The sequence below is a fragment of the Cadophora gregata genome (assembly GCF_030347475.1).
Source record: "Cadophora gregata isolate MNR1 chromosome Unknown scaffold_5, whole genome shotgun sequence".
NCBI classification, from domain to species: Eukaryota; Fungi; Ascomycota; class Leotiomycetes; order Helotiales; family Ploettnerulaceae; genus Cadophora; species Cadophora gregata.
The window spans coordinates 2,110,092-2,127,144 of NW_026695928.1; the positions used below are offsets into that span (position 1 = coordinate 2,110,092).

The following is a 17,053-nucleotide window of genomic DNA, read 5'->3' on the forward strand; positions in this document are numbered from 1 at the left end:
TGGAAGGAGAAAGGGGAAGGGGAAAAGCACGTCTTGTCTTGAGGCTGTGAGTCTGTGACACGCTTGATTATTTTGCGTTCTTTACGCGTCGTGCATATGTGAAATTATCAACACGACTAGAGGAACGTCGAAAGGCTATTATTGTAAGGTAGGTCCTGTAGAATGCTCCACGGGATCGGATTCACTACTCGATAAACAGATAAGCTTGCTTACCCCTCAGGTAAACATCGCTGCTTCCAGGCCACTCATCTGGACAGTTCATTCCAAAGAGGACTCAGTCCGATGTTGTGGTGTGGTGTTCCTTTCGCGTTTACCTTTCAAGCACTGTTCGTTTAAACCGTGTTGATCTGTTTATTTCACTCCTCCCCGATACTTCCGGACCCTGCACCCGTAGTAGTTCTGTGCACCAGCTCAATTCTTGTTTCGTTCTTGTTTATTATTATTATTATTATTATTCATTCATTGGGATTTATTTTCTTGGTCATATCAAGAAAGAAGCGCCCACGTGTATCCGCCGATTCCTGAATTGGGCAGCACACCGATACTGGATTGTGGTTTGCGTCGGTGGCGGTTTCGTGGCTTGACTGGGGGCTGACAGCTGGAGCGGAGACCCCTCCGTGGCTTCCTCCACTTTGTCTTCCAGCTCCAACCTCACGCCGTAATTCCTATTTCTTTTTCACAGTATCCCAGTTCTCAGCTGGCCTGAAAGCAATATCTCGACTGACGTTGGTGATGAATTGCCAACCAATGCTTCAAACAAGCTCCCTTTTTGATTTTTGTCAGGCCACTTCGTGGTATCAGGTTGTTGGTGTTGGATTTCAATCTTGGAGAATGAATCGGATCGATACCCGGTGGTGATCCTGATGCGTTCCTCACCAGGTGCCCAGCAAGATCTCTACCCGAGATATGAGATCGCTGCTACTGTACGGTTACCAGATAGCTGCCGATGCGGGTGAGAATGCGGGTGAGGAAGCAGCATCTCGGTCGGATGTGATAGCTCACATCTTGCAAGAGGACATACTGAGTATCCAACCTCTTTCAATTTATGTTTGTGCTTGTTTTGTTACTTCTTGTTTGTTAGGTTTGTGTGATTCTTTCATTTTTGATATAACTAGTAAGTTTTGTCAAAATATTCTTCAATATTACTTACTTCTAACAGGATCAGTCATGTTGTTTATATCACTCTTGTTTCTCATATCCAATCTATCATTTATCGCAAAACCCACCGCTCGGAGCATTTCTCCTCAGCGCAGCGGCAATGCAGCTCCATTTCCCCGCCTTTCAAGTGATCAAGTCATCGTTTTCCCCCAAAACCAACCTCCACCAACAAAAGCATATCGCCAAGCTCAAGCCTCAAATGCCATATTCAGATGCCAACAGCCACTATCCAACTCTCCAACCCAACCTGATGAGCTCAGCATAATCTCGATTCCAATCTAGATCCGATCCGATTCAATAGCCATAATGTCGCCCTAAGACGAAAACCAGGGAGTTGGGATCGTTGAATTGCAGAGGTACTGCGGGAGAGAATACTGTAACGGCATGTCGCCCGCCGTCACGCTGTGTGCTGTGTAACGACCTGCCCGGATGCCCCTCCGCCTCTCTCACATATTTTCTTCTTCTCCTGCTTGCAAGACCCTGCAGTACACACATGTGCGGTACGGTGCGATGCGATGCGGTGTATTGTGCAGAGAGTGGGAATGAAGAAGTAAGTAACCGCCTGCTTTCGATCTTGATACTTTACTCCGTGAATTGTGCGTCTATACGCTGTGCCGATTTCCCTTTTTGGCGGGGTGCATGGTGAGGGTGAAGGAGCCGATGATGTGAAGTAGTACTGTACACGACACCAGGTACAAAAGAGACAGGAGAGCTGTGGTACCTATGTACTGGTTCTGCTTCTCTGTCAAATGTGTAGAAGCATTGGTGGGATGCTTGCACATTCTTGGGTAGATAGAAGCATGCGCTGCGGGAACGGCTATGCAACTCTGTCCTCCGTTGAAGATTGCATTATTCCAAGAAATTCATGATGTACCTGTCTTACACTGATCAAGATATGTGTACAGTTTCTTTGCATTTTCAACATCAGAACCTTGCCTTCTGCACACCGCATCCGTCGAAATGCCAATGAGGTATTGCGCGTGCATTTGCTTCTTCTCCCACTCTCTCAGTCTGCCTACTTACCTACCTGCATGCCAGGCATGTTGTATTGGATTTTTATTTTTTGCGGACATACCTCCGGCCCAGATTCCCATCACATCACCAACTCCATACGTATACCAATATACTTTCCCTTGCCATTACCCACAATATCCATAACACACGTGCCCGTCGATCAATATCTCAGCGTCCCCCTTACCTGCCCATCCCAACTCCTCTCCCCCACGCTGCATGTACTACTGCCCGCACTGCGCAGGTGACGAGAACCCGGGACGGTAGGAAGGGTGGTGACAGACCCGCGTTAAACAGAAGCAGTGTCACTGAGAAAATGGAAGTGGCACAGCTTGGTGCAGTCCTACCCGGGGTAAAGATATACATATGTTCTTGTATATATATGCATGTAGGGCAGGATGGCGTACGGACAGATCTCCGAGTGTGGAGAGGTCTAGATCTTGGTGCCGATGTTGGTTATTGGCTGTGGCTGAACTGCAGAAATGGATGAGTGTATTGGGTAGGGCGTTGGTATAACTCGGACGGGTTGGATCTTGCTGGGTCGTGATAGAGCAGTGGGTTGTACGGGTTTGTCATTGGACGTCCAGTGTGGGGGTTGTACGAGGGTCGATATTAGAAAAAGGGGGAGGAGATGAGTAAGAACGAGAGGAGTTTCCTTGGTTACATATTGAAATGCAGTTGCTGATCCTTTATATTCTTTGGGCAGCGAGGTAAGCCATGTGATTGTGTTTTAGCGAGCAGTAGCTGACGGGAAGCCTGGAGCAAGTAAACACTCGTGTCCTAAGCCACCCACAACATTCAGCTCGTTGAGGAACAACAGCCGTCCACTCTCAAAGTAATACAGTACACAATTGACGACCCACTACACAGAATCTATGCCTGATGCAAGTAATTCTTCGGCTTCGCGTCTCCCCCAATGCGCCTAAACTTCCTCTTGTCCTTCCTACTCATCTTTACCTTATCCCTCGTCCCCTTTCCTCCCTCCCAAAATCCACCAACGCTCTTCTTCCCCACCAAACTCCCATGACAGACTCCGCAGTCCTCCGGTTTGTAGTTCTGCTCTCTCGAGCACCATCCACAGATCATGCGATTCGCCCATTCGTTCGGATGGTCCTCTGCTTCATCGTGGCACTTGTCACACGTATACACTTTTGAGCAGCAGCTGAAGCGAAACCAGCGGTAGCTCTTTGTGTAATGTCTGCATCGGCCTCGCTTTGGCAATTCAGTACCTGGTACTAAACCGAGTGTTTCGCGTTTGCGGCGGGGTCCAGAGGATGGTGGGAGGCGGTTTGTGGAAGAGATGCGGAGGAACTTCACGGAAGGGATCTTGAAGGTGAATTTTTGGTGGCATTCTCGGCAGATATTACTGGTTGATTCGCCTTGAACAGATATAATTCCAGGAAGAGGATAGACAGTGGAGCATTGTGAGCAAGTTGGAATGAATGTGCTAGAAGTTGTTAGTCTTCACTGCAGGTAATGAGTAAATAAAAGTCTGGGATCATACCTGGGTAGCATGTCGCCAATGATGCAGCCTTCTAGGTCGAGGAAACCTGCCCTGACTGCGTGGGCGTGAAGGAGATCTCGACGGAAAGTGACGCTGAAAGTAGTCGTGCATTTGCGACAGCTTGGAGTTTTGGTCACGCCATCCTTCAGTCCCTTGACCTCAGTGGTGTCCTTGCATCTCTCGCATTTTACGGAGATATTCAAAGCCACAACCTCAAGTAATTCGATACCAAACAAGTCCAAAAATGGGAAAGAGATCGCCGTACCGCGTTCAGGATTCTGAGCTGGCTGCTTTGACGTTTCTCCATTCCCCTCTGGAACTTCGACTCCGCCTTCTTCATCAGTAGTCTCATCTCCTGTATCATAAGAGTCAAAGTCGAGGTCGTCCGAGTCAGAAGCTTCGCCTCGTTCAATGAATGTCCACTCTGGAGGTCGAGTAATGTATTGAATGTGGCTGCGTTCCGGATCTTGATGACCTTCAATAGCAGACTTTGTGACCTCTGTTTCCTCTCTCACAGGTAACTGGATTATTGGAGCTGGTACAGGATTGGCTTCTAACTTCGTCTTTGCCAAAAGATGCATATTTTGTGCAAGATAGTTGACATGACCAGTCAATGTAGTGGCTTTCTGCTCCGTCGACCGTTGAAGAAACCCAACTTCGAGTGGCTTAGCCTCGGGAATATCTAATTTGTCCAGCTTAATCCGACAAGGCTGTAGGGGATATAAGAGAGGAACAAACAAAACAACGGCTTTGACAGCCTGTAAGGAAAGAGGTAAATCGGTTCTTCGCTTGGGCTCAAGAGGAAGGGTGTAAGCGATTCCATCAGGAGACATCTTGTAAAGAGGTAATCTTTTCATCCGAGCTTCCAGTTGTCTAGTCTCAACTTCTCTTCTCTTCAGAGCTTCAGCTTTCTCTTGAGCCGTGTATGTGATAAGTGGTTCGACATTTCTGAGAGTTTCTTTCCCAACTTGTATACTTGCAGCCGCTTCTATCAATGAACTTGCAGGCCTGAAAGCGGGCTCAACTGACCTTGAAGGAGTCGCTGAAAGATGTCGGGTATCCTTGTTCGGCAACAGCTTTATTGTCTCCGCCTTCGGCGCAGATAGGAAAGCTTCAAGGTTCTTGTCAAGACACTTCATGAGCTCCAATAGGGTAGACTCTGGCTTCTCCTTGACCATATTATCGAAACCATATTCGACATTGAGAGAAAAGCCTCGGGGGATGTCTTTGTTCTCAACCTTCAAAGAGGGTCCCTCCTTCGGATATGCGACTGGTACTGAAAGTAAACATTCCAAGGATGTCATCTCAAACGGGAAGTCCGGGTCTGACGGTGCAAGGCTGAACTTCAGGAGTGTGGCTCCCCCACCTGGTTGCTTGGTCTCCTTTGGAGAGAAGCGTCTTCGAATCTGGCCTAGTTGAAACTCTCTCGGATCTTGAGTTTGGATTTGTGGGACTGGTTTTGCTACCACACGGGAGCTGGGTACGGGTTTTGTAACCGCTTGACGACGATCCTGTATCAATCCATCCTCTGTCACGAGTTGGCCAGCAGCTCCTTCGACAGATGATTCGGGCATCTCATGAGTTGGCTTTGCATTGGGTGCTCCGGGAAGTCGTGTCTCATCATGCAAGAATTGACACTCGTTGCCCGCCCGACAATAACCTATTGTGTCGATCAGCGCTGGCCTCACTGTTCTCATGCTCTGCTCTCATGTCCTTCAATCGTCGGGCAAGTATCACGTGGAACTCGAGGAGGCTATGGTGACAGAGCCAGGATCTGGTTCCCAACAATTCGATATCAAGATGTCAAATGCTTTGGTCCCCCACGCCCGTAATAAGCGGTGAAAATCACTTGATACATAACACATGCTGCACAACACACTCCTGCATATGCAAATAAAGGCGCATCGAGCCAATGGAAATATTCACAAAAAATAGGAATTAAATACCTGCTCTGCCGAAGTATCGGCAAACCCTTGTTTTCAGCGCTGATGCTGCTCCATCGTGCAAGGCGGAATCATGGTTGAGTGTAGGAGGGATGTCTGCCAACGCATCAGTCAACCGAAGCAGATGACCCCGACCTCAGCCACGGGCCGCCATGATATGCATTGCAACCTCTGTCTCCAGTGCGATGCATATGGTGTGGAGGCACTGAGGAAGGCGGTGTGGGCAGCTGCTGACCTGTGTGGGCGAGATGAGGGGAAATACTCGTAGTGGCTGGATCAGGGCTGGATGCCATAATTTCAACTTGATGACAACGACAGTCGGGCGTCGGGGCGCGCGGATGTGGAGAGATTGGCTGACGATAACGAGGAGGGGACGACTGTGATGAGAGAGCAGATGCACTGCTGTGTGTTGATTAGAGAGAACGAAATAATGTCCAGGTATCACAACTATAGAGTTGCTTAAAGAGAACGAGCGGAGATGTTCTTATGATTTGATTTGAATGTCGTCGTGGTTCGGTTGTGATCACGAGAAGTCAGGTCGACGCTGCCACGCGAGATTGATGAGTCAAGCAGCGGCAGAGCCTTTGCCACAAGAGTCACTTTGGCCTCTCATCTGAGTCACCGTTCTCGAGTTTAGGAATATGCAGCAAGGCAGCGGATAAACTCAAAGTGAGTGAGAATGATCCATAGCTACCTACCTCGGCGGGGGCTGTTTTATTATTATTTGACGAATTAAATATTATTATTTATTTGATTCAAGTTTTGTTTTTGTTTTCGCTAATCGCCGACACAAGCGTCAATGACATCATTTATTGAGTCTCTGTTGACGCCTCAAAACTCCCATATCTCGGTCCAGCATCGGTTTCCAAGATCTTATCCCAAGTGTCGATTAACGAGAATGTTACTGTTTGTAAAACCAAGGTTACTTCAGCCTTGTATCGTCATGATTGGTCTTGTAATTGTCTGTAGTTTTCTGGAGTGATTGCCAAGGCGCGGATGCGGCAGGTCTGTTGTCCTTCAATTCCTTACCATGTTCCAGCTGATGGTGGCTGACAGTGTCAGATAGTGCTTGCTTGTGTTTTCCCTGGTCTCGGATCTCAACGTCAAATGTCTCATTTCCCCACCACTCTTGTGGTGGGGTTTCTATTGCTTCATTCTGGTCATTCTTCGTTTGAGGCTCAAGTGCAGCCGATAGTCTCTTGATATGGGCACTAGCCTGTGAAGGTGTTTTCTGTTGTACATCTGCCCATTCCACATCTGAGCAGTCATAAATTGAAGACTGTTTCAAGCTTTAGGCTATCTTTATTTGAATTCAAACATGTACTTGTTACACCCCAGCCTCGCCGGGCAACCCCAACATCGTTACGATTTGCAGACTTCAGTCTTGGATGGAGATTGTGAGGTCTTCTGCAAGAGGTCGACATCAGAGACCTGCATTCTCACCTTTACTTCTTTGCATACGGACTCCTTACCAACTTCAGTTAAACTGGCAGTCCCTTTTTGGCGAGCAGATTAAATGTAGTGATTTCTGGCAGTCCCAGTACTCCCCTCATCACTGCAAGGGATGTACCTAGGTTGATTGGAATGAGTTCTGCGTCAAATATCGTGAACTTCAGCAACAAGGTAGGCTTTACTGCTCAAATATTCATCAGCAGCTTCTTGTCCTAATTATGACAGTGGAGTTCGGATCTGAATCCCACTGCTTGTTCTATCGGCCATTGTTTTATTGACTTGCAATATAATCAAGTGACATGGAAGGGCTTACCCCTTCTTCAGTTTCTACAGAATCTTTCTTGATTCGAACACCACAAATAGCTTGTGGAGATTCTGGCCCCCAGATTGTGTTGTTCAATGTCCATGGCAAATTTTCTTTGTCGTTGTGACCTGCATCGCGGATTCAGTCCATTTTTGTCACAACACCTGAACAGTCATTGTCATGGAGTACAAAGCTTTATCATTATCAAAGAGATTTCGATTCTTAAGAGTGAATTATTCAGCGCCCGGTCACAAACTAATTATGTTGGTCATATATTCTCATGACCAACACAGAAGCGCACGAACACTTCAAAGAATTCTAACCAGACACCTTGGTGCAGCACACCACGCCAGAAGCACGTAGAGATTTCACACCCTCCGAGCGAGGAGAGCTACGAGGGCTCCAAAATTGATCTACCCGAAAAGACATGCCACATTTTCAGTCCTTTCCATCCTCCGCACCACCAATCCCGCCACAACCCGTCCCCGGCTTCCTCTGCCTCCAAGTTCTTCTCCTCTACGAGAAATGCGGCCACATCGAAACACTCTTCCTCCACGAGCACCCTTGCACAAAGCAATACCGTGGCTGGCTTCCCGAGCCTTCGCAATACGTGCAAGTCAAAGGTTGCCTCAACATGAATCGGCACTTTGCCATAAAACGAGATCCATGTGCGAAATGTAGTGTCCCAGTGCCCGCTGTGAAGAAAGGGTTCTTCAAGATTTGGGGAAAGAGCAGCGCTCCAGATGTAGATGTGAAAGAGAAAGGCGACACTAGGGAGACTTTGCCCATTCGGGAAGTTATCAAGAGAAGAAGGGAGTGGATGTGGGAAGTGGAGAAGCAGGAGAAGTGGAAATTGAAGAGAGAAGAAGAGATAGAAAAGTTTAAGAAACAGAGAGGTTGTTGATCAAAGAGCTTGATTGATTTCATGATGCCTTGTCAAGGCTTTCCTGTGACCACCCGGAAAGCGGTCAAGTGTTGCTACAAGCTTAAAGTGATTGCAAAAGCCTTTGAGTCAAGGACGGACATCGATGACTGCAAGTTTTTGTATGGCCACATAGACCTCTGAACATTGCTTGTGCTTTTATTGGAGCTCAGGGCGGTTGGAGGGAAATTGTTGCGTAAGCGAATGTAAATAGATATTATCAGCGGGGTCACAGACAACAGATATTCCATTGGCAAGGCACACAGAGATAGTAACAAAAGCATGTGGCAAGAGAGAGCGGTGCTTTGTCTCACGAACACCTTTCAAAACCATTGACTATTGATAGTAATATCCTTTACTCCTTTGTCCTAGATACTTCCTCACCACAAGGGCCTCACAGTATAAAAAAAAACAGGTGATTTGACAATGCACACAATAAGCTCCCACTTCTTAGAAGAGGTTTTGGTACCACTTTCCGCTGCTAGACAATAAGAAGTTTTTGAACTCTTGAACAACCCTAGAGGTTCTGAACAGTGATGATGGCCGCCGATATATGATGGACAAGAATGGAGCTTGTCATATCAGCCTTGACACTGACACATCCATTCTCATCGGTCACTATTCATTATACTATATACCACCGTCTAATATTCTGACAGGCTCCACTATAGTATCCAATTATGCCTGCCGGAAAATATGAAAAGTGTGCCAACACCTCCATCATGGTTCCAGGATCTTTCCCAAAATGGTGGGTACCAGCATCCCAACCATCCTCTACTTGCCAAAAGATCTCCTGCCTCTACCTGACTTGTGGATGCATCCATAGCCCCACCAGTCACACAGAAACATGTACCCATTTCCCGACCACATCAATACAATACTACACCCCAGTGGAGAACTTCCAGCTCTGTGTAAACCTCGAAATCATATGGGCAACTAAGGATCGGGAATGTAACAGCTGCAAAGCTTTCCGGCAATTCTACCCTCTCGCGCCAGTTCCACCACCCAATTGGCAGAACATCATTCCAATCATTCAGCCGACAACGATGTAAATGATCTATGAACGCGAGATGGCTCTACAAGAATCAAAAGCTGAAGAAGAACTCGAAAAAGCGGTGGCACAGCGGTGCTTGGAAGTCAAAACAACGTGGGAGAATCATGTTCTGCAACTCCTGGATAGAGGTATGTTGGATCAGCAGCCTGATGTCCGCGCCGTGGAAGCCGGGATAGTTTACGATCTCAGGATTCTGGGCCCATCCAATGGAAACCTCAAGATTGTGACCAGCTGCGAGATTGAGCATGTACCCGAGGGAACAGAGAAAGGAATCTACAGGGCGGAGCTGGTTATTGAAGTTGTATCTGGTGTGGATCTAGAAAGGTGGAATAGCATCCCTGCCACGACGATTCCTGTCAAGCACGCTAAGTCGAACTGTATGGTCTGTTTTAGTCATCCTGAATGGTGTTATTCCATTTCTGACGAAGGGATGAATACTCCTAGCACTGTTAGTCCCGTCTACGAAAAGGGCTTAGGAGATATCCCTGTCAGCGTCAGTAAACCTAGGTGGCGCGATTGGGGCCTCCTCCACGGGATTTACGATAGCTATTAGCTACTAGATAACGGCAGCCTTGAGAGAAGAAGATGACAGATTTCAGTACCTAGGCTAGGATAGATAAGGTGTGTAGCCTCTCTTCATAATTCAGAACAGAGCTGTTGGTATATACTCTGTAGGAACTGTGAATAAACATCATGCGATATTAATATGCCCCAAACATGAAAAGTAATTGTGATTTTATCATGATTTACAGTTGTAAGATACTCTGATTAAACATCAAACCTTTCAAATAGACTCATCGCATTTCCCATCCCAAGGACAATCAAGTTAAATCAACAGTTGCATGAATGATAACACAGTAACGTGTCTCCCTGCGTAGCGAGACGCACCCTGTAACGAGACGAATCTATAGTTTTAGAATCACAACTTGTTTTTAGCAGGCCTATGAATTTGTGCTTAGAATATGACTTTCTTTAACTATTTATCCCTAAAGAGAACACTTAACAAGAAGAAAATAACTGTGGTTAGTTGTGCTATTAATCGTTTTAATCACGCTACTAATCGCCGTTTCGGCTATACCCCCATGCTTAATCACGACAATTAAAGTCTCTTCAAAATTCGGAGCACTTAGGGAAAGGTCCATAACGAAAGAAAATGGCTCTAAATTTTAAAGAAACTCAGAGACAGAAAGAATGCTGTCCGGGAGTTTCGCCATTGGGAGGAGAGGGGCCACATATTTCGGTGCTTAGTAATATGAATTAACCGAGTCAAAATATACTATGTTCACGCCCGGGCTCGCTAAATTTTACTCATCCACTATTCTGAGGCCCGGTCATGTGCGTGGCGTGCCCTGACTCAGCGTTAGATGTCCCCGGGAGCATGTCACGTGACTCGTAGTTCTCGCCGCTGCCTAAGCGCGTACTGCAGCTTAAGAGACCGCCTCCAGCGACCTTGTTTCTAACAATACCTAACCTTACTTCAGTCGCACTTCGGGAAGTATCATGGACGTCTCGCTTTGCGGAGATTGTAGCGACTTCTTTCAGAGCAATCACCACGATAGCTGTTACGGCGACGAGAGCTGGCGACGTTTTAAGGACAGCTTAGATGATGACAGACTCATCTCTCGAGTTATAAAGACAGCCGGTATGGGCTGCAATGTGTGCGAGACTGTCGTATGCAAATTCAGATCTCTCAAGTCAGATCTACTGGTCATCGCCCAGAAGAATGGCGAATCCGTTAAATTCCGAGTTGTTATTGAGGAATATTACAACACAAATCTGCAGTGGCAAGAGGATATCGACCGACCGTTTCTGCGGGTCTCTATCTCTCAAGAGGAGATCAAGTTCCGATTGTGGCGCGTTTCAAAAACCCACGTTGCAGGCTGTGGAGTGAACGATGACGATAAAAGCACAGGCTCAGAAAGCAGCTTCTTAAGAGCAGAGAAATGGTTGCGCAAGTGCATGCACGATCATGTCAACTGCAACAGCGTTGATACTCTGGGGGACTGGGCCCCTAGTCGGCTGCTCGATATAGGACCGGCAACGAACTAATTTCCAACGACAATCAAACTCAGAAAAACCGACAGCTGGCAGAGGTCAGTGCACTATACTACCTTGAGCCACTGTTGGGGTTCTGTGCAGCCCTTCAGGCTGTTACGGAGCAATCTGAGTAAACTCATGGATGGAATATCTATAGATGCCTTGCCGAAGACCTTTCAGGATGCAATCTATGCTACTTGGAAGTTTGGAATCCAGTACCTCTGGATTGACTCTCTATGCATCATCCAGGACTCGAAGGAAGACTGGAATTTCGAATCGTCTCTGATGACCCAGGTGTATGGCAGATGCCTGTTGAATCTTGCAGCCACTTCTTCGAACGATTGTACCGGCGGCCTGTTCCAAAATCGACCACCTTCTTACTCGGGCTCACGCTTCATATCGGTAGAGAGCATGAAAGATGGCTTTAAGTCATCTTATCAGTTATGGGATCAAAATGTCTGGCCTGCCAGCTTCGAATCCGCCAAACTTAACACTCGCGCATGGGTAATGCAGGAGCGCCTACTGTCACCCCGAACACTGGGCTTTGCCAAGGAACAGCTTTTTTGGGAGTGTAGATGCGATCGCTGTTGTGAAGAATTTCCTTTTGGATACCCTTCCGAATTATTTGAACGACGCCAAAGGGACTTTCCGCAGCCTGGGATACAAGATAGGCTGAAGACTCATTCCCTAAACTACCATGCGGACAGTCGATTCGAAGAGAACCACGCCCGACGCCTGAGTCTTGCATGGCATAATTTAGTTATGCATTATTCGAGGAACGAAATGACGTATGAGCAGGACAAACTGCCTGCAATCAGTGGGATTGCATCTTTGTTCGCGCAGAGACTAGGCACCGACTACCTCGCTGGGCTATGGAGGTCTACTCTTCTAAGTGACCTCCTCTGGGAAGCTAATCCCGGCGACTCCGCTATGAAACAACCTCTAGAGTACCGAGCTCCTTCATGGTCATGGGCTTCTATGAACTGCCCTGTGAAATATCTCCCTGGATGGATTGTGTCACCCGAAGTAACAGTCGTCGAGGCAGCGGCACAGCCCGTTTGGGAAAGAAGTCCATTCGGCAGGATGTCAGATGGGTACATTCGTCTCAGTGGAAAGCTCATGCATAATCTGACTGTTGCCCCTTACCGTGGACATTCCTACGCATTGCAGGCCTGCGGCTCAGAAAGCCATTCAATAGCTGCAGAGTGCACGCCAGACCAGCTATTAGGACCCGCAGACATGCAGCCCGAGATTTTCTGCTTGCCTGTGGGATCCTACTGTGAAACCTCACGGGCACTTGGAGACATATTGTACGTAGGACTGGTCTTGGTAGCAGATGAAGTACAACGTAGAGGCTACTACAGAAGATGGGGTATCTTCGTATCACATCAGAGGTGGTCTGATAGTGCAGACAATCAAGCACCAAACCACCGATATACCAATGATGGACATAGCACAATTGTTCTCAATTGAAATAAAGCCTATGGTCGCGTAGCTTCGGACCTTTTATAAAAACGTTGCTATCTATTAATATTGTAGAGGTTGCGATATTCCAAGGCGCATCAGGGTTTACATCTTCATCAGGAAGAAGCTCTAAGCTTTCCCTGATGTCCTTCGAGGCCAGGTCGTACTTTCGCAGCTTGGATCGGTCAAAGTAGGTAATTAGAAAAATCATTTGAAGAAGTGAAGTGTCTTTGACGCATAAAGTACGAAGAGGGATAGACGAGCGGCTTTGATTTAGGCCAGAACAATCCAGAGCTGCATTTCTGTACAAGAAGTGGGGAGTCCTACATCATCAGCCTTGCAAAATGTGCGGGGTAGGTGGAACTGTCCATATTTATCGCTCTACCACCTGGCTACGCCTGGTTGGTGAATAGCTGGACGCCGCAGAAATGACAACGAACGAGTGAGAGGCCTCGCCGAGTGATTTTCGAGCATCAGGCATCCAGCGCACAGCCACATAAGTGAATGGCGCTAAATTATAATACTGCATATATGAAATTACTCTAACCGGTACACTCTTAGGCAGCGACAGATTTTATTAGAATTTTACCGACGTTACTATAGCCACACCGCGATCCGTGATCGCTTGTTGGAGGAAGTATCAGCCTATGTGGCAATGGCGTATGTCATGGCGCGCTCTGGCCGCCACAACACCAAGAAAATCTTTTTTGTATCATAATGAAACTCGGAAATCTATATCTAATCGTTCTATTATTTTGAAAAGGCGAAAAGAGCCCAATGGTGGTGCCGCGGGTCAAGGGGTCCTATTATACCATAAAAAGAGGCGCTCTATAATTCAGGTAGGCGGCGACGACGTGATCAAAATTTTCAGAATTCATAGGTTAGGAGTGTTCGGGAGAGGTATACAATGTAATTAAAATAAAAATGTAGAGAAATTTTAACACATTCAAAGATTTGGAGTCGCTTGAATTCAAGGTACCTATGATTTGTCTCGTTACAGGGGGTGTCTCGCTACGCAAGGAGAGACGTTAGGGCGGTACCAAGTTACATGTAGCTCACTACCATAGGAATCTGGCTAATGATATCGTTTTTTAGGGGGCTGCAGTGGACCGTATTTCCCCGACAACAAACAGCTGAAATATCCTTCTTTCTTGGCCCGCGGGAGGAAGCCGAAGCTCGATGTAGGTGCCTGAAAGCGATACCGCATAACTTGGTAAGTGGTAATATAATTTGCCTTACCATACAACTGGCTTCTATCTGTTTGAAAAAGTGGATTGACTTGAAGGGGTTTTAGTCCATCGCTAGTTCTCAGGGTGTTCGTAGGGAACAAAAGCAAACTGGCAGAGGAGCTATGCTACTTTCTGCCAAAAATGGACTTTCTCCATATTTTTTTTTAAGAAAGATTGATCGACAATGTTTTCTGAAATCTGTGGGACATTATGGCAAGATCTTGTGCTGCCAGTCATGGTAGGTAGCGTTCCTTCGAGAAGTCGACCAATCGCATTTCAATTCGCTTAGAGGTAAGGGATGTCAACAAGTGAAATCACCCGCCCATCGTGTTACTTATCATGCCCAGAAATCCGACCAAACAATACAAATTCGAATGAGCCGTATCTAATTAAATGAAAGAACCTTACCTCATGGGTGGGAGTGTCCCTGTCAACTGTTTAGCATCTTCCAAGCACCAAGCTACTCTTCCACTACCGAAAAAGAAGCGTGACGGTCGCAAAATCACTTGTTTTCCCCTTCCAACTCTTAATTGTCAAACACGCACCAAAGACCATGCAAAGGAAAGTTTATCTTATTTACCGTCAACAAGTTACAAACCTACTTGATGGAACGGCATACCAGTAGCAGGTTGTGGAGGATAGGTACCTCTCTACACTTGTCATCTCTGCCCATGCCCTAGACGTATCTGGATATGCCAATTGTTCTCCTTTGTCACCTTTTCTCAATATTTCTCTGTTTTCTATCATCCCTTTTGTTTCCAGCAAATATAGTGGTACAGTGTCTATTTGACTCGTGTCGCCGGTTGGCCAAGACCCCCGAACCCCGAAAATTGCACATCGCACTTCGGACAATTGCTATTTTGCGCAGCGTTTCATTGGCAACGTGCAATTCCGATCTACAAGTTTTAATATAGGTGTAAGCGCTAGATACTTTGAATATGGATCAATGATTCGAGTTTTGCATTGGCAGGGATTTGGGCGGTGGCATATGAACGGTCTGACTACATAGTTGTAGCTGGACAACAATTTTCACGAAGTCGCCATTAACGAGTGATAGATACAGGCATCAAAGCCTCTCTGAGTTTCCATCACTGAGAAAGCAGTGCTTATGTTGTCCAAGATCCAATATACCTTGGCGCTTCCTCTAGAAATTCCAGCAAGATAAATGCGCTCCTACTTAAATTCAAGACCTTGGCACCTCTTGGGCTTACTGTGTTTGTATGCAAGAAGAAGTGTCTGACTAACAGTTACAGCAACAAGCTCCACCAAAATTGGGTATATATAGCGAACAGTCACTCCCAAATCATCACTTTCCATCAGCAGAACATTCATCAGCAACGGCGTGCTCTGACCAATCACTTCATTCGCACTTGAACCTATCTTGGAAAACAGGCAGCTTCTTTCAATCAACATGAAACTCACCATGACTTTCCTCCTTGGCCTTGCTACTGTCGCTTCTGCAATCGAAATCCGCTTCTATGGCAACAATGGATGCTCCGGGCGGTTCAATTCTTGTTGGAACGTCAACCCCAACCAGTGCTGTAACCAAGCGGAAATGAACTCCATCAGTTTTGAATTTATCCCAAGCAACTGGAGAATCACGGTCAAAGGCTATGATCAAAATGCTTGCAACCGACAGAAAGCACAACTTAATACCGTTGGCCAGACCAGAATGTGTATCGGAGGCGATGCTCCTTACACTGGTGGCGGCTACAACTTCTATGGCCGAAAGAGGGATGATGACCACAGTAACGTGGAAGCTGCTCCATCTTCTGAATGCCTACGCCCAGATATCTTTGCCGATGAAGATGGAGTAGAATATTCTGCCCAAAGCTTGAATGATGATGAGTTCGAGAAGCTTGTTGCCCTATGGTACAATGGCACGTCTGTGTCCGACGTTGGTAAGTGACCTTTCTGTTCTGTCATGGTTAATATTAGAAACAATCTCAGGAACTTTTATCAAAACATACATTTTGCACAACAGCTGATATACAGAACAGTATCGACCTTCTCATCGTTCACTCTTAAGGAGTAAGCCAATGATACGCTACAGTTTCTGGCAGGGGATAGATACGTGCAGTGAACGAAATCAGGCTGTTGGCGGAAGATCAGAGGTTAGGCGGGTAGAGAAAGTGATTTGGTGCTCATGTGGTTTTATGTTCAGATGTGGCCATACAGCAATCGTCCAGTCATTACTTTCGCTGGAACAAACCGACAAGCTCTGTCTGTTATTTAAACAGTCTTTGAAACAGCATACTTAGTGTTGGCTATAAAGACCTTGATGTACCTCCGACTCTTCCAAAAAATAAATTCCTCCACGTAACAGCTCGAGACCACAAATCGTCTGATGCAGAGTTGTACCAAACCAAGCTCATCACCTTACGATCGATGTGTAACCTAATAGTAATCCATCATCGCTGTGGGCACCACACAAAGGATTTTTCCATGTGTGGGCATCACCGCGCTATTGGAGGCTTGGATGTTGAAGCCTGCGATGAATTCTACGCTCACAGTCTAAAGAGCATGAAGAGGTGTGATGTTTGTTTGCGTCGCGGCGGTTGACACCCTTTCCCTACAGGGGTTTTATACAGACAACGTCTGTAAATTATCTGCATTTTGTTTATATTCCTAGTAGTAGTAAAATACAGATAAAATTCAGACAATGTCTACTATAAGTGTATCCAAAAAATACAGATAAATTAGCTTGTGTTAGGGGTAGGTAGGAGAGTTCAGGTAACTCAGACCTTCTCTGTTTCAATATAAACATGGACCTATTACTTACTTTTAGCACACTCGGAGGGGGAAAGAGGGAGACCTACCTAGAGGGAGAAGGAGGGAGACCTTAGAGGGAGACCTTGGAGGGAGACCTACCTTGGAGGGAGACCTACCTTGGAGGGAGACCTACCTTAGAGGGAGAAGGAGGGAGACCTTGGAGGGAGACCTTACCTTTAGAGGGGAGGGAGACCTACCTTTGG

General features: G+C 46.6%; 6 protein-coding genes across 6 annotated transcripts; 5 read left to right on the forward strand and 1 right to left on the reverse strand.

Annotated features, from left to right (window-relative positions):
- Nucleotides 1-737: 737 nt before the first annotated feature.
- On the reverse strand, nucleotides 738-6,057 carry ONS95_011470 (uncharacterized protein). Its single transcript, XM_058505090.1, has 3 exons — nucleotides 5,620-6,057; nucleotides 3,674-5,333; nucleotides 738-3,616 (listed from the first exon to the last, which is right to left on the reverse strand). Exons 2-3 carry the CDS (start codon nucleotides 5,245-5,247, stop codon nucleotides 3,043-3,045), a joined length of 2,148 nt encoding a protein of 715 aa, XP_058359647.1. The 5' UTR covers nucleotides 5,248-5,333; nucleotides 5,620-6,057; the 3' UTR covers nucleotides 738-3,042.
- Nucleotides 6,058-7,799: 1,742 nt separating this feature from the next.
- On the forward strand, nucleotides 7,800-8,276 carry ONS95_011471 (uncharacterized protein; the record flags this gene model as incomplete). Its single annotated transcript, XM_058505091.1, has 1 exon — nucleotides 7,800-8,276. One exon carries the CDS (start codon nucleotides 7,800-7,802, stop codon nucleotides 8,274-8,276), a length of 477 nt encoding a protein of 158 aa, XP_058359648.1.
- A 1,088-nt stretch (nucleotides 8,277-9,364) lies between these two features.
- ONS95_011472 (uncharacterized protein) lies at nucleotides 9,365-9,901 on the forward strand (the record flags this gene model as incomplete). The annotated part of the gene is made up of 1 exon (XM_058505092.1): nucleotides 9,365-9,901. One exon carries the CDS (start codon nucleotides 9,365-9,367, stop codon nucleotides 9,899-9,901), a length of 537 nt encoding a protein of 178 aa, XP_058359649.1.
- A 947-nt stretch (nucleotides 9,902-10,848) lies between these two features.
- Nucleotides 10,849-11,397, forward strand: ONS95_011473 (uncharacterized protein; the record flags this gene model as incomplete). Its single annotated transcript, XM_058505093.1, has 1 exon — nucleotides 10,849-11,397. The coding sequence occupies one exon, from the start codon at nucleotides 10,849-10,851 to the stop codon at nucleotides 11,395-11,397; it is 549 nt and encodes a 182-aa protein (XP_058359650.1).
- A 126-nt stretch (nucleotides 11,398-11,523) lies between these two features.
- Nucleotides 11,524-12,858, forward strand: ONS95_011474 (uncharacterized protein; the record flags this gene model as incomplete). Its single annotated transcript, XM_058505094.1, has 1 exon — nucleotides 11,524-12,858. The coding sequence occupies one exon, from the start codon at nucleotides 11,524-11,526 to the stop codon at nucleotides 12,856-12,858; it is 1,335 nt and encodes a 444-aa protein (XP_058359651.1).
- A 2,410-nt stretch (nucleotides 12,859-15,268) lies between these two features.
- On the forward strand, nucleotides 15,269-16,113 carry ONS95_011475 (uncharacterized protein; the record flags this gene model as incomplete). Its single annotated transcript, XM_058505095.1, has 2 exons — nucleotides 15,269-15,979; nucleotides 16,079-16,113. Exons 1-2 carry the CDS (start codon nucleotides 15,490-15,492, stop codon nucleotides 16,111-16,113), a joined length of 525 nt encoding a protein of 174 aa, XP_058359652.1. The 5' UTR covers nucleotides 15,269-15,489.
- Between the last annotated feature and the right edge of the window lie 940 nt (nucleotides 16,114-17,053).